Source organism: Lissotriton vulgaris, unplaced genomic scaffold, assembly GCF_964263255.1.
Source record: "Lissotriton vulgaris unplaced genomic scaffold, aLisVul1.2 SCAFFOLD_1103, whole genome shotgun sequence".
NCBI lineage: Eukaryota > Metazoa > Chordata > Amphibia > Caudata > Salamandridae > Lissotriton > Lissotriton vulgaris.
In genome coordinates, this window is record NW_028254634.1 from 658,892 (window position 1) to 683,296 (window position 24,405).

The following is a 24,405-nucleotide window of genomic DNA, read 5'->3' on the forward strand; positions in this document are numbered from 1 at the left end:
TATTTTGTTTGTCAGAAGGGTTGGAATATTGCAGGCCTGAAGGGCAAAATTATGGACCCTGATTGCAGGATGTTCATGGAGTCACATAATATTATTATTCTACAAGAAACATGGGCAAGGGACAAATTCTTCAGATCAGGCAATTCCAGTTTCAGTATCAAAGCCACTCCTTCAAAAGCTGGTTGCCAATCTGGTGGCCTTATTGTGCGGGTCAAGATCTCAATAGATTCTACTGTTAATAGACTGACTATTGATTGCAATGATATTTTGGGTTTCTCTTTGTCTAGTGGAAACAGCTGTAAATTTGATTCATATTATGTTTATATCCGCTCAGTATCGCGTAGCATAGAGTCCCCCACAGTACATTTACTCACCCACCATCTTGCTAAAACAGCAGTTAATTCTCTGCTTATCATTGAGTGTGACTTCAATTCCACCATAGAACCATTAGATTGGTTATTTACTGTCTGTGGTCTGGATGATGAGGCTTGTGGTATTCCTCTTTCAGAGACTAAAATCCTACTCTTTTGGCCAGTGGTAGCTTTAAAATTCTTACTTTTACCTTGACCTACAGCATTTGTCCATGCCATGGGCAGTTCCCGTCTGATGTAAAGTGTGCCCATACATTTGCCCATGGCCCTCTAAAAAGCAGAATCGATTACATTTTCTTGGTTCTTTAATTTTGGCACTTGACAGTTGACTTTGATATCTTCGCACAAAGGGACAGCGATTACAGCGTACTGTGGATTACACTTGGAGGTTTGTTTCTGAGGATCACCACTGATTTGAGAGACAAATCAGAAAAAATGGTTAGCTTGAATACAATTTTTTATTGAATGGTCAAATGTATGTCTTGACACGTGCACTTGAGCCATTGCAGAGCACATAAACGTCTTTGATTTGAGCTTGTTAAATCAAACCTCGCTGATTGGGGCATGAGCTGGTATTTGAGAAATTCCTTTACCATAGGTCCTGGCACCAAGGGAAGAGTTCTGGAGCAACAAAGGTAATCAATACCATCATAGGGCATAAGCAGGGGGATTGATTAAAGCACTTTTAGCTTGTAAAACTTCCCCAGCTAAGGAAGATTACCTTGATCTGATTCAAACACCTATTGCTCGTACATTTCATATAAAATACTGTCTGGAAACATTTTTAGTAAATACATTTTTGCATAGATAGAAATTTCTTCCAAACACCTCTGCAGCATGTGAATACTGCAAACACTCCAGTGGGGACATCTAGCCCCTAGCCACTTCAGGGTACTGTTGTGCTTTAAAAATGTATCATCATCAACATGTTCTATTTTTTTCCCAAAATAGGCCAGGTCTAGGCAGAAATGGCTTAACCATTATGTAAATTGTTGGGGGTGAGACATGTGGCTTATCACATTTCGAGAGCAAATGCAACCAGGTTGTGGTTTTTGGAATCAGCCAATATTTATACGCAGTATGGGTACATAGGAAAAAGTTGGGAACGTTGTGTTAGATGCATATGCACTCCGACTATGTTATGTCTGGTAAACCTTATCCTACTGTGATGCAAGGGTAACAACAGCTGTTGATGTTATGTTTTGTATGTCTGCTTTTTATGATCAATGTTGCTATGTTTAAGGCCTTTTAATATTTCTTTCTAATATAACTTCTTGTATTTAATCTTACAATTTTGTATGAACCCAATGTTGTATTCCCTTCTAATGAACAAATATTAGCTTTTTAAATCCCAATAAAATATCATGGAATTTGAGTTTGCACGGGGGCCTTTTAATCAACTCAAATTGGAAATTTGGGCAACATGAATTTTAGTGAGTTTTATTTTATAAGCACTATTGAGGACTCCCAAAAAGATTGTTTTTATTATGTATATTATTTTAATGTTTTTATTTAAGAAACTCCAACTCGATCCTCTTAATCCTCCCAAAAAGACATTAAAAAAATCCATCTCCCGCTCTTTCTCTGGAAATGCCCCAAAAATCTGGAATTCTCTCCGTACCCACACCAGGACGAATCCATCCTTCACGATCTTCAAAAGACAACTAAAAAAATTCTCCTCAACCGTTATCTCTGTGCATCTGGCCAACGACCTCGATCTGTATGACCTCCAGTGCTCTAGATGCTACTCACTGTATTCTAATGTTTATGTTTTCGATTCATGTATGCTGTATCTGATACCCCCGGGTCTTGTAAGCGCTAAATAAAACTCCAAATAAATGTAATATAATATGTACTTTTATGCTCACACAACACAAAATAAAGCTGATTGATTGATTGAATGTCTAAACAACTCTCCTTTCAACTTTGAAATGGCACTCTATTTAGAACTCGTCCTCCCACACAGTTTTAACCTAGTGTCAATGGCAACCTCCTTTGAAACAATCTATTGTACCAATAGGTCAAAACTTCACACCCCTTTCTGTGAGCAGCATACTAGCTTCAAGTTCAACTGTAACAGGTGGGGTTGACTGCTAGGAAATGTAAGCATATCCAAAATAGAATAACTTTTTAAAATGTTTTCTAGAGCCAACCACAGAGCTACTTTCTTTCTACTAAGAAACACTACCTAATTTTAACTACATGCATATTTACACCATCCAATGAAATATGATTTTTTAAAATACATGCTGCACACCATTTCAAATGGCTTTCATTTTTTAAACTGCCTCATTCGGCGCCAGCCTTCTCCTATTTGCTACTCTTCCTTGCCTTCCAAATGCTGAGAGTGTGGAGTGTGGATCATAGCTTTTTATTTTAGGCTAGAGAGTGTGCTAGAAAAAGTGGATTGACCGGGATGTGTGTCTACCTAATGTGTACATTACATTGGTTGGTCAGAGAGGGTCAAAGTGGCATCAATTGCAGGGTTGGGTTGAACGCATTGTAGATTGCCAACATCTAGACCTCATGATTGTGCACTGTCTTTTTTTTTTTTAACACATTTTATTATTGAAGTTTTATATCGAGTTCAAATAATAAAGAAAAATGCATATATTACATTGAAACAATTCAAAATCAGATTACATAGTACAGCTTCCAAAATTACTCAAAAAAAGATTTCCAAATTTTATCAAATTTCCTTATCCCCCCAATTCGCTTAGCATAACAAAATTCGCTTGTTCTGACATTTCTCTTTTTCTGAAACCAAAAATTAAACAGAGGAGCTTGAATTGATTTCCAATTCTGCAGAACCAACGACCTTGCAACTGCCATCACAATAAATAATAATTTAACCGACTGTCCACACAATTCGAGTTCACTGTCATATCCATAAAGTATCAACTTAACATTATAATCAGTTTGAATTCCACAAAACTTTTGTAAGTATTCGAATATCTCAGTCCAAAAAGGAACGATTTTAGTACAGTGAGCTGCAATGTGGGACCAATTAGCAGGGCTGTGTTGCTTACATCTAAAACAGACAGCACTAGCGTTGGTATACATTTTTGAGATGACAGCGGGAGTTCGATAAAGAAGCCATTTAGTAAAAAAAATCATTCTCCTCCAATTAGATCCGCGGAGAACACTGAAATTCAATTTATTTATACAGTTCCAAGTATTCATAGTAAGAACATGATTTTCTTGTTCTTGCCATTTTTTAATGCTCTTACGCTAAGGTCCAAATCAGTATATTGAACTAAATATCGTTTCCACGCTCCTGGTTTCTTATTCTGGGAAATGAGAAATACATCATCCCACAACTGACAAGGAGAATCAATCATTCTTACTTCCACTTGCCCTAGAACTTTAAAAATCGAAGCATATGAGTTAAGTAACATAAACTTCCCTGGGATTAATTGTTGCATTTCTCCTGGCGACAACCAAGCCCCTTGTCTTATAAAGTCAAATAAAGTGGTGAACCCAACTTGCTCCCATTGATAAACAATATCTGATCCGATATTAATTCTCATAAAAATTAAAGCGTTCCTTAAAGGAGTTCTAGAATTAAACTGCGGAAGGGAATATTTTTTTAGAAGAGCATCTTGACGTTTAAAAAACCAATACATTATCTTGTATCGAGTCAGTTTGGGTGATTTAGGAATGTGCAAAGGAACAGGGGTTTGAGCCTCTTGGCTAATTTTATCCAAAAAAAAATTAATAAATAAACTTGGATTCTGCTTTTCTGATTTAAATCGTTCTAAATACTGAGCAAAATATGCACTGTAATAATCTCTAAGATTAGGAAGAGATAGACCTCCTAGCTCAGTATCTACATTAAGTATCTTAATTGCTATCCTAGGGCGTTTTTTAGCCCATATGAAATTCGAAAATAGGGATTCTACTTTGGAGAAAAGACTACCGGGTAGAAAACATGGGACTGCTGAAAATAAAAAATTGAATAGTGGTAAAACAGACATCTTTATCAGTGCCACCCGTCCCATAATAGAGAGTGGTAGTGAGCCCCATCTAGTAAATAAAGATTGGACTTTTCGAACAAGTGGATCAAAATTCAACGTATATAACTCAGAAACCAAGGTAGAAAACATAACCCCTAAGTATCGTTTTGGTCTTGAATTGATACAACCAGCTAAATCCGCGTGTAAAACTACCTCCCCTCCTCCACATACTAAAATTTCAGTTTTTTTTTTATTAATTCGGTATCCTCCTAGAGCCTCAAATTCTTCGAAGAGCTGCAAAGCAGCAGTTTTGAGAATGGATATCCGTCTTGATTATCAACATAATGTCGTCAGCATAGAGTTTAATTTTTGCCATCGATGTAATAGGTGGAGGGATATTTACAGATTCGCGGATAGCAATGGCTAGTGGTTCAATAAAGAAAGCAAAAAGGATAGGGGATAAAGGGCAACCCTGTCTGGTACCCCTTTCAACCGACACTGCGCCCACCATAACAGAATTTATAATTATATTTGCTCTGGCACCCGTGTACAAATTTTGAATTAAACTAATAATTTGTGCAGGAATACCAAAGTATTTTAAAATAACAAATAAAGTTGACCAAACTACTAAATCAAAAGCCTTCTCCGCATCTAATAATAAAATTAAAGCCGGGACTTTTTTAACTTGAAAATAATCTAACGCTTCTGTAAGAAAATGAGTATTAGTTGCTAATTGCCGGCCTGCAACAAAACCATTCTGATCTGGATGGATAAGATCTGTTGCTATTGAATTAAAACGTATTGCTAATAATTTCGTTAGGATCTTATAGTCGGTATTGAGTAGTGTAATAGGTCGGTATGAGTTAGGGTCTTTTGGATCTTTACCTTTTTTAGGAAAACTAACAACGGTCCCCTCCCCAAAAGAATCAGGAACTTGACCACCCATTAACATATAGTTGAGTAATTGCAATAATAAATCAGAGAGCGGAGAAAATAAACTCTTAAAAAATTCGGCCGGGAAACCATCCGGGCCACAAGCTTTACCAATTGGTAGGTTTTTAACCACTAGTTCTACTTCCGATTTAGTAAATAACTGTTGCATTGAATCACTATCTATCTGAGCTAGAGAGGGCATATTATGCTTGGTTAAAAAAATGTTAAGCCTAGAGTGATCTATAATTTGCTGCTGACTATATATCTGTTTATAGTGAGACAGCATAATGGTTCCAATAGCGTCCGTCTGTGAAACTTCAGTTTGAGTAACAGGACATTTTAAAGAATGGATTAATTTTGCGGCGGCTTGCTCTTTTGCTTGCCAGGCCAGGAGCTTCCCGGAAAAATTACTCTCCTCATAAACCCTCTGAGAATTAATTAAGAATTGCTGTTCACTCTGAGAAAAAAGGAGCGTATTTAGTTCCCGTTTAACCTCGTTTAGTTCTTTTTGCACATCGCTCGAAGGGTTCACTTGACGCCGAAGAGTAAGTGAGTGGATTTTTTGATAAAGTAAGGTTTTAGTTTGTTTAAGAATACGCCATTCTTCTGCATCCTTACTAATTATGATCCCACGAATAAATGCTTTTAGTGAATCCCAAACAATATAGAGTGGAGCTGTCTGTAGATTGCGAGCTATAAACTCAGAGATTTCTAATTCTAAAGAAGAAACCCAATTACTATCCTGTAAATGCGTTTTATTAAATATCCATCTTTTTAATGATTTCATCTCTTCACCTACTTCAAATTCAATTAGCAGCATTGCGTGGTCTGAAAAACCATTATGAAGACATTTTTGATAGGAAAATGTTAATAACCTTGAAGCAAGAAAAAAATCTAATCGCGATGATGATTTATGTCTCCCAGACCAACACGTAAATTCTCTTTTAAGTGGAAATTTAAGACGCCACGGGTCACAGAGATCCAATAAAGCTATATTTTGCATAATGGATCTTCTTGATTTTGGTTTCGATTGTTTTCTTGGCCTACTGGTGGAATCTAATTTTAAATCTATAAGGATATTAAAATCACCACCTATCACTATGTCCCCCCTAACTAATAATAAGGATTGAAATAACTCTTCATAAATTGGGGCGCAATCTTCCACTGGTGCGTAAAAACTAACAAATGTAAATGGTCTTTTCCTGCCTTTTATTAGGCATGTAACCCAGCACCACCGTCCAGTCCCCCCATCTTCATACTGTACAATTTCTGCGTCTAAATTCTGATTAAGAAAGATAGCAACCCCGCTTTTAGACTCTTGGGAACATGAAAAACCTCTATACCCGACCAAGTTTTAGATGATTGTGCACTGTCCTAGGAACACTGACAGGAGTTGGACTGGAAATCCTAATGAAGGATACCCAGTCAATCAATGGCACTTTTCTCTCACACTGCCTTGCTGTTCTCCAACATTTGTCAAATGCAGAAATGGAAGTGGTCATACAAAAGCTGTCCACAGATGCCCACGCATGGTCTACAAGTGATTGTGGGCTTGACCCTAGTCCTATCAGGTGGATCTGGAAGCAGTCTCAATGATCTAGGGACACTCCAGTCCAACCTTTGGATGACCAGATGAGAAAATAAGATCACTAACAAGATTTTGATGGGAATCCATCTCTGGATCTTGGGTCTCACCGACGTTTGCTGGTGGTTGGATGCATTGGATTATCAACTCTATATAAGACCTATTAGTTATTCTACTCTGTACTTTGGTGACTTTTGAATCTTATAGGTTTGGAGTACATGATTGCCTCTTTGATGCTTAGACCCCCAGGTTTCTTTATAGTTTTATTATGTCAATTAGGAGATAATAGCCTGGGCAGGTCTTAAAACTCCCTTAGACCCTCCACCCCTCGTTTATGTAAGTACACAGATAGACAAAGACAGGAAACATGTCAATAAAACTGTTTCTACATACCTCCGAGACCACAACATGGGTTGCATATGTAACAGCAATTTACGCTTTGACATGGACAGTATACACAGAGGTGATGGAGTGCATTTCAAATAGAAAGGCAACAGGGTGTTCGTTAACACCTTAAAGACTGCATTCTGTTTTATCTGTAGTTATCTACACCCACTAAACACAACGGTTCTTCTTAGAGCCTCCCCTTTTTCCAAACACTACTTCATTTTACTATTTGAATCCCTTTTTTAAATTACTTATTCGGATTCACAAAATCGATCGCAATCCCAGAAACCAAAAGTATATATTCACTACACAGCTATACATATGGGATTCACAACTGTATCATTGACTCTATGTATGAGTGTGTGAGTGGGTCTGAGAGTGGGTGTCTCTGAGTGTCTCTGTAACTGGATGCATGTGTGTTTCCATATGTCTGTGAGTGGGTCCATGGGTGTCTTAGTGAATCTGTGAGTTGGTGTCTGGGTCTGGAAGTGGGTTTGTGGATGTCTGTGTGGGTGTATGAGTGGCTGTGAGATTGTGTGAATGGGTGTGTGATTTGTACATGAGTGTGTGAGTGTTTCAATGAGTGGGTGTGTCAGTGTTTGAATAGATATGTAACTAGGTGCATGAGTGTATGAGTAGATCTGTGAGTGGGTGCATGATTCTCTTCATGGGCTTGTGAGTAGTTGTGTGAGTGGCTTGGTGGTTCTCTGAGTTGGTGTGTGAGTATCTTAGGGGTATGTGAGTGGGTGTGTGAGTGGGTGTGTGATTGGATTTGTGAGTGGGTGCATGAAAGTCTGAGTGAGTATTGTGAGTTAGTGTGTGAGTGTCTGAGAGGATCTGTGACAGGGTTGATGAGCATCTGAGTGAGTGTCTGAGTGTGCAAGTGGTCTGAGTGGGTGCATAAGTATCTGAGTGGGTGTATGAGTGGGTGCTTAAGTATCTGAGTGGGTCTGTGAGGGGGTGCATGAGTAGGTCTGTGAGTGGGAATGTGTCTCTGTGAGTAAACAAGTGGGTCTGCGAGTAAGTACATGAGTGTCTGAGTGGATGTGTATAAGGGTCTCTGTGAGTGGGTGTGTGAGTGTCTGAGTAGGTTTGTGAGTGGGTCGGTTAGTTACTGAGTAGATCTGTCAGTGGATTCATGAGTGTCTTAATAGGTCTGTGAGTAGGTTCATGAGTGTCTTAGTGTATCTGTGAGTGGGTGTGTGGGTCTGGAAGTGGGTTTGTGGGTGTCTGTGTGGGTGTATTAGTGGCTGTGAAAGTATGTGAGTGGGTATGTGAGTTGATGTATGAGTGTATGAGTGGTTGTATGAGTGGGTGTGTTTGAATAGATATGTGAGTAGGTGCATGAGTGTCTGAGTAGATCTGTGAGTGGGTGCATGATTCTCTTCATGGGTTTGTGAGTGGCTGGGTGAGTCTGTGAATGGGTGTGTGAGTGTCTTAGTGGTATGTGAGTGGTTGTGTGAGTGGGTGCATGAATGTCTGAGTGGGTGAGTTACTTTGTGAGTGTCTGAGAGGGTCTGTGACTGGGTTGATGAACATCTGAGTGAGTGTGTGAGTATGCAAGTGGTCTGTGAGTGGGTGCATAAGTATCTGAGTGAGTCTGTGAGTGGGTGCATGAGTGGGTTTGTGAGTGTGTTTGTGAGTGTCTGTGTGAGTAGACAGGTGGGTCTATGAGTAAGTACATGAGTGTCTGAGTGGATTTGTGTGTCTTAGTGTCTCTGTGAGTGGATGTGTGAGTGTCTGAGTAGGTTTGTGAGTGGGTGGGTTAGTGTCTGAGTAGATATGTCAGTGGATGCATGAGTGTATTAATAGGTCTGTGAGTGGGTCCATGAGTGTCTAAGTGACTCTGGGAATGGGTGTGTGAGTGTCTGTGTGGGTCTCAAAGTGGGTTTGTGGGTGTCTGTGTGGGTGAATGAGTAGCTGTGAGAGTGGGTGTGTACATGCGTGTGTGAGTTGTTCTATGAGTGGGTGTTTCAGTGTTTGAATAGATATGTGAGTAGGTGCATGAGTGTCTGAGTAGATCTGTGAGTGGGTGCATGATTTTCTTCATGGGTTTCGAGTGGTTGTGTGAGTGCATTGGTGTGTCTGTGAGTGGGCGTGTGAGTGTCTTAGTGATGTGTGAGTAGGTGTGTGATTGGATGTATGAGTGGGTGCATGAATGTCTGAGTGGGCCTGTGAGTTTGTGTGTGAGTGTCTGAGAAGGTCTGTGACTGGGTTGATGAGCATCTGAGTGAGTGTGTGTATGCAAGTGGTCTGTGAGTGGGTGCATATGTATCTAAGTGGGTCTGTGAGTGGGTGCATGAGTGGGACTGTGAGTGGGCGTGTGAGTGTCTGTGTGAGTAGACAAGTGGGTCTGCGAGTAAGTACACGAGTGTCTGAGTGAATGTGTGTGTTTTAGTGCGTCTGTGAGTGGCTGTGCGAGTGTATTAGTTTATGTGTAAGTGTCTTAGTGGGTCTGTGAATGGGTTTGTGAGTGTCTTAGTGGGTCTATAAATGGGTGCATGAGTGTCTGAGAGGGCCTGTGAGTAGGTGCATGAGTGGGTCTATGACTGAGTGTGTGAGTAGACAAGTGGAACTGCGAGTAAGTACATGCGTGTCTGAGTGGATGTGTGTGTCTTAGTGGCTCTGTGAGTGGCTATGACAGTCTTTCAGTGAGTCTGTGAGTGGATGTAGGAGTGGCTCTGTGAGTGGGTGTGTGAGTGTCTGTGTGAGAAGACAAGTGGGTCTGCGAGAGTCTGAGTGGATGTGTGTGTGTTAGTGTATCTATGAGTGTGTGTGAGTGTCTTAGTCTATGTGTTAGTGTCTTAGTGGGTCTGTGAGTGGGTTTGTGAGTGTCTTATTGGGTCTATAAATGGGTGCATGAATGTCTGATAAGGTCTGTGAGTGGGTACATAAGTCGGTCTATGACTGAGTGTGTGAGTGTCTGTGTGGGTCTGTGAGTGGCTTTGAGAGTGTCTGTGTGGGTTTGTGAGTAGGTGTGTGCAAGTCTGAGTAGGTCTGTAAATGGGTGTTTCTATATGGATCTGTGAGTGGGTGTGTAAGTGTATTTGTGGGTCTGTTAGTGTGTATGTGAGTGTCTGTATAGGTGGGTCTGTGATTAAGTGCACACGTGTCTGAGTGGATCTGTGAGAGGGTGTGTGAGTGTCTTAGTAGGTCTGTGAGTTGGTGTGTGAGTATCTGAATTGACATGTGAGTGGGTTTGTAAGGTATGGGAGTGTCTGGGAGCATCTCTAATTGGCTGCATGAGTCTCTGAGTGGGTGTATGAGTGTGGGTTTGTGAGTGGGTGTGTGAGTTGATGTGTAGGTCTGTGAGTGGGTATGTGAGCATCTGTACGGGACTGTGAATGTGTGTATCCCTGTTTTGAATTCAATTAGAAATATTTGAAAAACAAATCATATCGTTATTTATAAGACCTATATAACAGAAATATTGAGGTTTATTCTGGTTCCATTCTAAAAATGTTAAACCCTATAACTGTGTCAACCCCATTCCCAATAAATGGTGAAATCATTGGGGCCTTTCTATTGATTTGTCCTTTTTGAAAATTGATATTTCTGCTTTTGTTTAACACTACATGAACCTTTTTAGGGTGGTACGATCCTAGTTCAATGTAATTAAATTAATATTTTTATATTTACATTTTTTCATAGTTCCAAAAGTAAATCCTGTTGTCTATTTTAATTTGTATCCATTTCTTGAATTATACAGGTGATATCAGCAGATCTTATTCTCAACCGGAGGGCATGAAAGTAATGAGCAAGTATGGGATGCCAGACACTGGAAAACAAATAGAGGTATTCATCATTTTAGAAACGTGAATTCAGATTCATTGTCCTGCAAATAATTCACACAATGATTAAGTCCGCTGGTATAAAGAAACCTGCAGCCTGAATTCCTAAGGTGGAGTAAATCCAAGTAGTTTATGCTATTGAACCATAATAGGACTGCCAATCATATTGTAGCTCAAAGACTTTCTGGCATTTGCAAAACCAAGAAGGATTAAGGATAGGATAGCATCTTTAAGTAAGGAAATGTCTCTTCCTAAATAGTAGGTGCTACTCTTTGAGGGCGGAGCTCCGATTAAGTTATGTAGGCTATTATAGCATTGCAGACTCCAAAGAACTCATTGAAAGGGAAGTGGCAATTTCTATTACAGGGAAATTCTGATTCTGTTTGTAATATTTGGAGCGAACATTTCGTTGTTGTCGACGTCATTTTCATTGAGAGGAAGTGTTTTTATTTAGAAATAATTCTTCCATCTGAAATTCATCTGAAATATTTCTGTTGGCTTAGAGTGCCAGAACATAAATCACACAGAACTTTATAGACATAATTCTCCTGCTACTTAAGGTGTGCTTGGCATGGGTAATGGTTTTTTTGTTTAATTTTGAGCAGGGGTCCCATATCTAGTGACATTTCTGGATATTATGAAGTAAATGTAGGGGTGGGTGTAATTCATGTAATTCAATGAAGCATAATCAATCAGCGTTACCCAGAAATTCCATGAAAGTATGCAGATTTACGTGAGAAGAGTAATTCTGTGTTTAGTGCTATTTCTTAGCTCAAAAATGCCCATTCACGTCCAAATTGGACACAAGGGAGCAATTTGCTCTGTGAAATTGTGCTAAAAGCAACAGAACACAAATAGTGAGTGCTCCTGGAGTACGATTTTCTCCCAACTGTTCAAAATGGATGGGTGGGTGCATTTTGCTCTTTGAAACAGTGCTCATGCAGTAGAACATGAACAGGAAGTGTGAGAGGCCACTCCATTATGTTCTCGCAGTAGGATTGTTTTCCCCAAAATTACTCTTAATTGCGCAGGGAAGGGTAATCGCATAATTATCAGTAATTCTGCGTCAAAGAGTAATGTGGAATTACCAAAATCATTCAAAATTCCACACAGTCAAATCAAAAGGGCCAGCACCACCCCTATTCAATTGTTCAAAATACGAAAATGGATAAACCAATTTCCTGTTGCACCTCTGGAGGAAATACTTGGGATTTTCAGAACCAAACCTTTGAATTGTCTTCCTGGGAAGGATGCGCTCCAGCATAGAAACTAACACCCCTCAATAACTGATCACTTGGACTAATAAATCTACTGTGGATAGCCAGTTTGATTGCTAGGAACTTTGGGTCCTGGAGGCAGTGGCTTAGAGAGAGTTTGCACACAGAAAATCTTGATGATCCGTGTTTGAGTTTCAGATAAGTAAAGTGTTGGAATTCCCAAAGTGGGCTAGAATGAGCTCTCAGTGTTTAATTGTGTTACTATGATGGAGACGGGAAAGGTCCTCGATGTTCTATGTGTGGACAAATTTAAAAGAAAAAGAGTTGTCTTGCTCTCAAGGATATGACTTTGGTCAGGGAGGAATTAACAAGTGAGAACTCCATGATAGGAATTAAACTCTCACAGGCATTAATTACCTCACATTTTGGCAAAAATGGATGTGGGTCACGTTAGGGCTAGATAGGAATTGATTTCTTGGTATTCTGTACGCTGACACTAGTTTGCTGTCTAAAAATGGGTGACTGAATCATGTCTTCCTTAGTAAAAGAAAAGCGGATGATTTATTCTCTCTGGTGAAGAATAGTAGGAGGAGCAGCCTTAGTTCTGAGTGCACCACTCTTAGATTAAAGCTGGCTGTCATGTCTAGAGAAAATTGCCTCCAGTATTTACTTTTAAGCCCAGTGGTCAGCTATTGTGCCAGCACCCAATTGTGGAGACCTTTAACCTAAATCCTATGTATGGCGCTGTGGTGTGGTTTAGAGTAAAGAGTAGCCTCCTTCCTTGAACGTTAAGTTCTGACGTAGACCTGGCAATGTTGAAGATTAGGAAGGACCTTGGATGCGTTGTATAGTATTTGTTAAACTTCCAGATGCTGTGTCCATTTTTAATGAGCTTGTTAAAACTAGACCTGAGGATCTAGAAGCAGCTGTATGTTACTGCTACTTAAATACTCTTGGATGCTACAAACTTTGTTTTTGTGAGAACTTTCTGAAGACTGCGGAGTTTTAGCAGTAGCTGTTAGGAATAGATAGGGTCTTTGTGGACAGCAAAACCTGCCCAGCAAGCGCTGCAGTGACCATAGTTCAACTGTGTGGAATCCTACTCAGACAGGTCTCCCTGGTGATGCAATACTTTGAACGCCTACTGACACATATCTAGGGCCTAAGAAGGTACTGAACTCAAAACAGACCTTAATGAGCAAACCAATTGAAAGAAAGTACCAAGGGCATGCACCGACTTTATATACTGCATCAGTCATCAAAAAGAATCATCTCCAAGCTGGAACGTGTCTTTTCAGAATTTTCTTCTTACTTAATCCTTACCGACCAAGTTTCCAAGGTCATATTCATTGACTGATTTTGCTGTCTCTGAAAAGTTGAGTACAAGTTAAGATTTCTGCCAAAAGACTGGTTCTTAATGCTATGTAATGGTGGGCACATGTGTGTCGGTCTCACCTGAAAACTTGGGCAAGTTGATATTCCCCCGAAGGAGCATAGTTATTTTAGGGGAATTATTTCAAACGCCATTGGGGACAGCTATATAATTATTCATTTCCACTGTTTCCTTTTGGAATACCTGAGCTAATATTCTATATATTGTTAGCCTTAATTTTTCATGAACAATTGTTCTTTTAAGATAATACATTTAACATTTTCTTTTTATTAAATCTTGATTTGAACCTTCTAGTTATGTATTGTTTCACAATGGTCTGTTGTGTGGCATGCTGTCACCATACAAGCTCATTGGATTCTATATAGTCCAGCTTTAGGGCCAATAACATGGTAAGGCTTTGAAACAAGCATCTAAAATGTTTTGCTCGACCAGCTAATGTCTGCTCTCCAACTACCTATAAAAATGCTAAAGAATGTCAGTCTGCCAGAGGGACAGGGTAGTAAAGTCAAGTGTACAGGAACATTTCTTATAAACATCTGCATGTTTTTGTTGCAGAATTCGCACATTTGAGCTACATCACAGTAAGCTGATATAAATGTTACAATTTTTTAGAGTTTGCCTGCGAAAGGAAATAGTTCTTAGATGGGCAAAATAACATTTCTCAAGGAAAGTTTTTAAAATGTTACAAATATACCTCTGTGCAAATGTTGCAAAGTTTTGTAAACTTCAGGCAACTTTATTTGCAGGAAAATGTTTTGCTAAGTACCGTAACTTTAGTCACTCAATATATATTCTAAAATTTTCTTTAAAGCTGATTATTTATTCCTAATTTCTAAAATGCTTCTTACACACATCTATTCTTCCCTTTAACAGAAAACCTAGGAAATTATAGGCTCGTTCGCCATGAAAGACAGTTTTCAGTTCATTGAAGTCTCTAAAACCATGCCAGTGTTTGTGAAGTAAATAGTCTGAAACCAGAAAGCAAGCAAATATGAATAGAATAGATTCAATCCAAGGATAAATACCCAAATCATACATTTCCACTTTCAGAGCTCCTTGGATGAAGAATGGTATGTTGGAAACATCAGTAGACAAGATGCAGAAGAAGCCCTGAGAACAATACACCAGGTATATTATTTAAGAAGTAATGATTATAATTTCTGTGTTTCCTTATTATTATTAGTGTTTTAAAAACATGTTCTTAAAATTGATGTCTTATTAGAAACATGACCAACCTAAAATTGCAGATAACTGTGCCATGTTTACTGTATCCCACCAATGTGCTTACCTAACCCCAGCCTCATGTGTTTGTTTTGAAATATACAGAATCCATTTTAGGACATACTCCTTCATTCCTCATCTCTCACTGCTCACTCTTTAATTCCCACTTCTCAACCCACAGTTCTAATCACCCCACTTCGTATTCCTTGTTCATCATCCTTCATTGATCAGCCTTATCCATTATCTCTCAGCTCAAACCCACAAATTGATGATACATCTATACTTGGGAAAATGACTTCAGTTTAAAGTGCAGAACTATTGCAGTACTACTGGTCAGAAGATCACATTTCTGCAAGGTTGCAACCCCTAAAATACCTTCTAGCACCTTCTTTGGCATTCTTGGAAGAAGGGTCATAAACTTTTAGCTCTCTTTTTTTCTCTACATAAACCTCTGCATTGTAAATATTTTTACTCGTTCTTCTCACGGACAGATAAAGATTTTGGATGGGTCATTCATTGTAATCATCCCATTGTCTTGAAATTGAAAGCTCTTTTAACCTCGATGGAGATTCCAATACGTTGCAATCCCAGGCCAATATGAAGCCCAACATACCTGATTTGATTTTCATTGTTTTGTGATGTATTGGTAGTTTTTTGCTTCTTTGGTACTGTCCATAATAATGACTTTACAACTTAGTCACTCCATTCAGGTTCTATATTTTACCCACTGAGACATGGTCCTCCAATGGACTATGCTCATTTCAGTGAGGGATGAGAACTTGGGTGTCGAACTGTTGGTCACCCAATGAAGACCAATATTTGGTAGCCAACTCATAAGTTAGAGAATGCATTTGAATACTATAGTTCTCTCTATTGTGCATTGGAAATCAGATAATTATAAACACAGTTTCCGTAGAAAGAACATAAAGACACAATTAATAGAGACTTTTACAGGTTCAGATAATTTGGTTATTGTATTAAAGATCCAAAATCAATGCATATAAGTAACACTTTAGGCAGTTCAGTTATGAGTCTTATCGCATGTAGTATAAAACCATACATTTGGTCAAAATAAATCTATTTCTAAATACAAAAATCCACAAAGAGGATGGTTCAGGTTAAGGTTACCTTCCAACTACAGAGGTAGGAGGATGGTTCAAGTTAAAGTCTCTTAGCATGGGCAAATGTATCAAGTTAGAGTCCACTAAGGAAAAGCCCATGGGAACGGGCAAAGGGAAATGGAGCTATAATCAGGATAGTCAGTTCAGTTTCTCAAAAGACAGCTCAAAATCGTCCATCAGGCAAGTTCACCAGCAAAGGGAAAAAGGCAAGAGACGTGGATAAGATAGTTTGGCAGGCAGTCAGCAATGGAGGATGGAGAAAAATGTATACCAATTGCGGACCTGGAGGATGTGGTGAAAGAAAGAGATGATTGCCTCCTCCTCCTTGGAAAGTCACTTATACTCCAAATCATCCATTTGTGACATCAGTTGTCACCATACCATGGTCTGATTGTGATGTGAACATTCTTCAACACAGGTACAAATTTGATACTCCAACATATTTTCCCATGTTGCTTATGAGAAACAACTGTTCATTGCATCCTCACAAGTTAGTTGACAAAGAGCCTGTTTCCTTTGTTGCTATTTATGTATTAAGTCAAAAGTTCATATTCTTTTGGTTTCAATCATAAAGAAAGACAAAGAAAAAGTATTTCGTCCTTTAGGAATTTGGTGTGAACATTTTAAAAGAAGCAATATTGTGACAATGTAGCAAAAGTACATCACATGGCTTTCAATAATGGTGTTTCCCGACTCATAACCCCGCAAATAGCGACAGTACGAGTTTATCCCGCTGCTCATCCCTTCCTCTCCCCCGAGTACTCACACGTCCATCTACCACATTGGACATGCCATCTACGCTATCTTCATGATCCCCTGCAACTCATCTTTAGTGCCCCTGTTGAAAACTACGGTCACATCTGTCATCTACTAGCTTAAGCTATATAATTATAAGTGTCGGCACGCGACTGCCTGCAACCTGGGGGTAGTACCCACAGTGACATACTTGGCCCCAATCAACAGTCTTTCCTCCCGTAGAGTGCTCCCTCACTGCCTTGGAGATTTTCTTATTAGAAAATAAAACAACCTGTGACTTTGAGGCTATTCTGCAGCTGTCTTGTACATACTTAAACCTTGTGAGTCCTGATCCGCCCCATTTAAGTTTACAGCAAGATTTGCCAGCACTGACAATCTTACTCACATCCAGGCGCGTGTGGACTTTTCATTTGAAAAAGTCTTGTCATCTACTAACCTAGTACATTTCTGACATATCTCTTGTGGCCCTCCTGATGAAGGCACACCTTGTGCCGAAACGCGCGTTGATAACTTTCATCACCCAGCCACATTACATCAATTTTGTTTTATAACTGTTTGTTTTTTATATTAGTTGATGTTATGTATGTATATATCTGACTATTATATATATGTCTCTTTGTGAATAAGTGCTCACCCATCGTGATTTATGGTGAATACAGTGCATCAGATGTATATTGCACCAATGTGTTTTATATGTATTGTGGGTTTTTTACCATGTTTCCAATTTTAGATAAAATCTAAATAAAAGAACTCTATATGTTTTAAATAGTTGTCACTCTTTTGCACTGAGTTTGGGTCATCCCCCAGATATTCTGTTATGTCAAGATTAATGTAAATTGAATTGTAGCAACTGCCTTGGAATGTTTCGCATTGCAACAGTACATCACACCAGGCTATGAACGAATGTAGCTTAAGGGAAAAAGTTGTCTATACAATTTAAAGTCAGAATTCTTATTTAGTAAAATACTTTCACAATTAAGTTCAAACATAATGAAATAAATCAAGCATATCATACAAAGAAACATGTGTAATGTTTGTCAGTGATTATTGCATAGAAATGTTCAAATGTAGATATGGCTTACTACCACAATTTTTAAAGTACATACGTGCAAAGTATTCTTAACCCTTTCGCTGCAGTGGCAAGGGGTCGTACGGCGCTCCGACACTGCTGACAGAACAGCTCCGTCACGCCACTCGGGTGAGCTGTGCTTGTGACGGAGCGGTTCCGTCATGGCCCCGCTCGGTCAATAGAACCCGCCATGCAGGCGCGAAATCAGCGCCGCACAGGCGCGGTAGCGGGCCGTGACGGAACCGTTCCGTCACCAGCACAGCCCACCCGAGGGGCGTGATGGAGCAGTTCCGTCACCAGCGTGGGAGGGGTTAAAATCAATATAAAATTGTGTTTTTAAGAATTTTAGGATTTCAATAGTATGAATCACTTTTATATTTTATAAGTGAATTGCACCAAATTCTCATTTGCTAAGGTGCATTACATTGAAAGCAATAAAGATGATAAGCAAGGGTGGGTGGAGTTTGCGGAGTTGCACTACGCGGAATTCCGCAGAGTTGCATTAAAATTCAATGGAATTCCGCTGAGTTCTGCTCCACCCTACTAACAGGTAAAAGGTTTTGATTTTTACAGTTGGAGCCCATCAATAGTCTCACCCGGATTCTCTGAACATTCTCACAGCCACCTTTATTTGAAAAATCCCAACCATACCTGCATGTTACAGCACCCAGCTATGTCTGCACTGCAGAGATGTGTGATGATGACGCGGCCACCTCTTCCTTAGCTGCTCAGCACTCAGCAGCCCGGAGAAGGAGGGATCACTACCCGTGCTGGGTCCTTTCACAGTAGAAATCACCGTTGACCCCCACCAGGTGGGTGAGACCTGAGCTCAGGGTCGCTGCATGCCCTCAGCATACCAAGTTTGGTAACCTCAGCCACAGGTCCATGCACATGTCATCTCAGAGAGTCCAGTTCCCCTTCCTTGTGCTCCTCTCCCACAGTCCGCAGTGAAAGGGTTAACACTTTTTTTGCAGCCAACCCTCCCCCACATTTGGAGTATTGTTTTATGAGAGCAGAGGGGCTACATGTGGTTTAGCATGTGGAGCTGGGAGTGTGGTGAAAGCAGGAGCTGACTCCCCTCCCCACCCAAAGCACAGTTTCATCAAAAAACAAAACTCTAATGTGAGTGTGCAAAAAATGTGTGAGTGCTGCCCCCCGGACTCCTTCTTACCCAAAGTTACAAATATAGACATAAGTATCAGACACAACAAGCTGAACCTTATTGTTACGCCTAAATAAAAGCACAAATATTTTCAAAGCAGTAGCATCCTATTTATAGGCTCTGGAAGGGCCGAAGATGATGAATGCGGGCAAGGAGGGCCACCAGCCCACAAGAAGGGGTGCAGGATGAGCCGAGTGTGAATGATGGGCAAGGAGGGTCTGCAACACACTGAAGAGAGAGAGAGAGAGGCACAGGAGGTTCCACCTTTCAGCCCCCTCTAGTCAGTCATTCACTTGTACTGAGTGCAGGCTCCTGTGTTGTTCCTTGAGGTATATCTGAAGCTCTGGTGTGCACGCAGGACCCGCCTCATCTGATTGTGTGTATCAGGAAGCAGGGAGGTGGCGAGTCCGCAGTCTGCACATGCAGTGATCGGGAGTCAGACAGGGACACAGGTTCTGTTTGCAACCCAGCCTGTCACGTGCAATGAGAAAAACAGCTGGCTCTAAAGCTCAGTGGGATAACGCCCTCTCGAAAGATACCCACTATTTTATCATCCACGGTTCCTGACGTTGAATCTCGGTGGGGCAAACTCATCCGTTACTCCTTCATAGGTTGCTAAAACAAGTTTTATTGAGCCGTGTGAAAATATCTTCCATTATTTTAAATCATCAATTCATAATCACGCATGGTACATGAAAGGCCCTTCTATTTGGAGAAACTTGTAGAAGTAAGAAAACATGAACAGCAAGGTAGTTAGTGGTTTCTTGGTGCATCCATTGTACCCATTTGAAGGTGACACTACGAGGGTCTCCAAAGCGGTGTAGGAATACTTCTATCCTTTCGCAATCTAAAGCCAGAGTACTATCCACCTTAAAGCTGAAGGACTGGGTTCTTTTGGACCCAGCGGTGCCAGGGCACAACACCTGAAACCTTCGTGGGTAACCTGCTCCGGCGTACAAGTCACAGAGACACGGGACACTTCCTCTGACGTCAAAGATTCAAGGTTTATTTGCTGCAGGGAAAACAGAAATCACAGGAAGTACATCGAGTGTAGTTCGGGGAGACTGCTTCAAATTGGTTCTGTGGATCGCTCCTTTTATACAGTTTTTACCCATAGGGTAACATGGTACACAAAGTTTTACAACCCGGTTCCCACCATCATCCCCCAGAGGGGTCGCTTTGGTCGCTTTCAAACACATGAGGTCCGGATCATAAGTGCGGAAACAATTGGCGGTTCCCAACTGTAAAAACCCATCTTCCCACCATTAGCAAATTCCAATCAGCAGTAAAGTAGATCGGAAATAGGAACAAAGACAGGTGCAAAGGAAGACGGAGACAGTGGGGAGATCGGAAAGGGTGTAAAAGGGGAGGTGTCGGGAAGCACGAGATACAGGCATCAAAGGGACGTGCCTAATGAGATGCACGGCTGAGACAATAAGTCCGTGCGGCAAGATGAGCCTCGAGCGGCGCCACCTGCCTTACAGTAGCATCCCCCTCGTCATAAAGACACTTACAAAGAACATGTGTCTTCCGCAAATATCTTGGGAGTCCCAGGGTCGCGAAGCGGACAGCGTCCGTTCGCTGGCTACTTGAGGGCAAGAGACAAAATGGATGCCGTATCTAAGATGGAACCCGTGGGTACAGATGAAAAACCCACGTAACAAACGAACGGTCTAAGTTAGCACAGCGAAACTGCGCACACTTACTAAACTCGTCATTTGCGGTTCATAGATACCAGACTCGACCATATTCGTGCGAGTCGAAAACACCACTTACAATTGTCACGGAACCTCAGACGCTCCTTTTGCCCTCATGTAGGCAAGCACTAGTCGGAATCATATTCGATATTCATCAGACCATCGAGATGTTGTTGTAGCATAGCTCTGTCCAATCGAGTCCCCTTGGTAACAGATGGTTGTCTCATACACGTTGTAGCACAGAGGCCACATAAGGCAGGACCACACTGTACACAAAGGCAACACGTGAACAGGAACACTACCACAACTCCAATGATCATCAGAATTTTCCAACCCCAAGTCGACATCAGGCCCCAAAACCATCCAAGTAGCGTCCAATCCCCTACATCCACGTGTATGGATTCGGAGATCTTATGCAACTTCGAGATGGCTTGATAGACAGTAGGAGCATTATCTGGGATGAAAATGCAGCAGCTCGAATGGATCACCTTACATACCCCACCGCGATCTGCTAAGACGACATCTAAAACCATACGGTTTTGTAACGTCATAAGTCTCTCCGCCTGAAGTTCTGTGGTGATATTACCAAGGGCACTGGCAGTAACATTAGCTGTCGATTCCACCACTCGAGTCAACTGTCTCAGGTTCCTACTATTAACCATAGGTCCCCAAAACGGGAGGAAACCCTTGAAAAAGTCTCCTGCCTCTTGACCGGCAGTATCTTCTTCGCTAATTATGCCTCGTACAACTCTAGTCTTATGATAATCGGCATCCACAGTGAACGTCGGAGGCAACAGATTTGCAATGAAACATGTACCCATAAAGTCTGTGGGCAACCATGTGTATGCACGATCATTACAGATAAAGTAAGTACCCTTGGCAGCCAGAAACACAGGGGACGGGGTCATCGGCACAACGTAGGTTTCAGTGCAAGCACTGTCTCCAAATCGGGCTTGCGGACTTTGGCCACGACCCATGAGACACAAATTACCAGTGTGGGGTACGACCCATATTGGAGGCGAGCTTTTAAGCTGCTTTTCACTAGTGAACATACTGTATTCCCCTCTACTTAGGACCCTATAAGCTCGTACCTCTTCTTCAGGGATAAGAAAAGGATCATGGATCTCATCTTCCATATCCTCTATTGCCATTGATAGCAGCTTCTGATACGAGGTAGGACCAGAGTTGGGGGAACGTGGTTCTCGATTGGGGTGGAAACCCAGTGCGCTTCGAAACATTGTTTGGAATGCTCGAGCTGACCCTTGGGAACTATACGGTAACACCAGATACGGAATTCCCTTACCCGTAGTATGTGGCATCAACCCACACACCCAACAATTAGTAGTGTTAACCACTAACTGATGCTGATGAAGGAGCTGAATAAAGGAATTGTTGCGGAATTCTACACGTCTAGCCTGCTCGTGTTCCGGTAACATGTGAAAAGAATGGGGAGAAGCAGTAGTGGTGAGATTAGGGTGAGGAGTAGGAATAGGGGTAGCAGGTAAGAAGTAAGACATAGTGGAATACACCCCACCCGCCAAAAATGCAGAAGCAGTCAAAAATAACATAAACAATTGAAATATGAAACATTTGGTACGACTGAGTTGCTGCAGCTTGAATCTGTATGCCTGAGCTCCTTCCAAATCATTTAGCTTCGAAAATGCCATTCCCTACGACCGTCCGCAACGTTTCTTGACGCACTTCGTTCTGTGCAGCAATAGTCAATCCCCAGGAGTTCCTAGGAACCGACGGCCTTTAACCTAGCGTCAAGACCTACTGTCCAGAAGGAAGTACGCGCGCGGCCCTACGGCCCTCAATACACAATATGTATATATTTTAGCACAATATTTCTCAGCTGTGGAAGGAAAAAGATACAAGGAAAAAGCTCGACATATGTACAAAAAAATTCCAATGATATGAATGTTCAAAATTGATCATGGGAAACGAGGATATTGCAGTTGTCGATTACAGCAATGCAAAAAAATTTTATTTGTCCTTAGTGTGAGATCGCAAAGAATATCGATGTTTCCCAGGACGTGTCTGCTCGTCGAACAAAGGATCTGTTGAAGAGACAGCGTCCTGCTGATCAGTTCGTTGTTCTGGTCTTGAGTCTTTTGCTGACAGATGTTCAACAGTGGCTTTCTGCTGCGCTGAGCGTTCTCCAACAAGCTGTGCGTCGCTAAAAGGTACAAACGCCGGCAACGTTTCTGTTTCTGTTGACGCAATGCCTTTCCTTACCCACGGGTCTGCCGGCAAAGGAATAGGGACTCGCTTACAATGGGTAGCATGTACCCAATTCTTCCGTCCCTCGAGACGAACGGCAGTCCTCGTGGCCAGGAGTACCTGGTACGGTCCGGTGAATCGGGGGTCCAGATAATTCTTGCGTGAGAAGTTGCGGGTAACCACCCAATCCCCGGGCTGGAGCTGGTGGCCTGGACCCTCCGTCTGCGTTGGCAAGGCGTCGTAAACCTGTTGGTGAATTAACCTCAGTTTAGCAGTCAAGTCATGTAAGTAGTCAATCAACATCGGGTACTCAAGATCAGAGAATATTCCTGGCCTAGGAACCCCCCACACATTCGCAGGACGGCCGAACACTATCTCATAGGGACTAAGCCCTATTCGGGAGTGTACAGTCGCCCTAGTTGACAGTAATGCTAGAGGCAAAGCATCAGGCCACGAAAGACCAGTCGTAGCCTGAATCTTCGCTAACTTTAGTTTAAGGGTACCATTGTACCCTTCAACCAATCCAGCTGACTGGGGATGATTGGCGCTATGGAATTTTTGATTAATTCCAAGGCCCTTACACACGCTCTTCATCACACTTCCAACGAACTCACTTCCATTATCTGACCACACAACTCTAGGCATTCCATACCGAGGAAAATATTCCTTCAGTAGGATTTTCGCAGTAGACAAAGCAGTATTATCTTTGAGGGGATAGGCCTCAATCCATCGGGAGAATGCGCAAACCACAACCAAAACGTATTTCAGGTTATTGCATCGCTCCATATGGATGAAGTCCAATTGGATCACCTCAAAGGGATACGAAGGAGGAGCAAAACTGCCAGGGGGAGTTGGGGTTCCTTTTCCAGGATTGTACATTATGCACACCATACAATTCTTCACCAGACGTTCAGCACATTTTGTAATTCCATCATTCTTCCACACAGGCGACAGCAATTTACAAATACCTTTCGCGCTAATATGTGCTAACCCATGTGCCATTGTCACAACGGCCAGCACATACGCATCAGGCAACATCCATCTTTTCTGATCCGACAAATCAATCCAACAACCATTCACGTCCAACTTTCCCGTACTTTCTTTCCACTTCATCTTTTCAGTCTCAGTGGCCTCATTCTGAATTGCTTTCACACTCTCAACAGTATCTTCACACGTACTTGATTCTGTAGGCCACCTAACCGAACTCGTCACATACATTCGAGTACTAAGGTTCCGGGCAGTCTCCTTAGCAATCTCATCTGCAAACGCGTTACCACGACCAACATCATCCGTCACTTTACGATGCGCACTACATTTAACAATCGCAACTTGTGCAGGCAACGTCAACGCATTCAAAAGATCGTTCACAAGCTGGCCATGCTGTATTTTCGTGCCATGCGACGTCAAGAAACCACGCTCTCGCCACAATCGTCCAAAACTATGCGCTACACCGAAGGCATACTGGCTATCGGTGTACACATTCACACGTTTCCCTTTTGCTAACACACATGCTCTAGTGAGAG

General features: G+C 41.4%; 1 protein-coding gene across 8 annotated transcripts in view; it reads left to right on the forward strand.

The window, feature by feature from the left end:
- LCP2 (lymphocyte cytosolic protein 2) overlaps positions 1–24,405 on the forward strand; it is a 622,000-nt gene that overhangs the window by 583,451 nt on the left and 14,144 nt on the right. For all 8 annotated transcript variants that reach the window (XM_086951712.1, XM_086951709.1, XM_086951711.1 and 5 more), the window contains 2 exons: positions 10,942–11,027; positions 14,684–14,761. In XM_086951712.1, the coding sequence (XP_086807838.1) occupies positions 10,942–11,027; positions 14,684–14,761 (164 nt within the window). The remainder of the gene's footprint in view (positions 1–10,941; positions 11,028–14,683; positions 14,762–24,405) is intronic.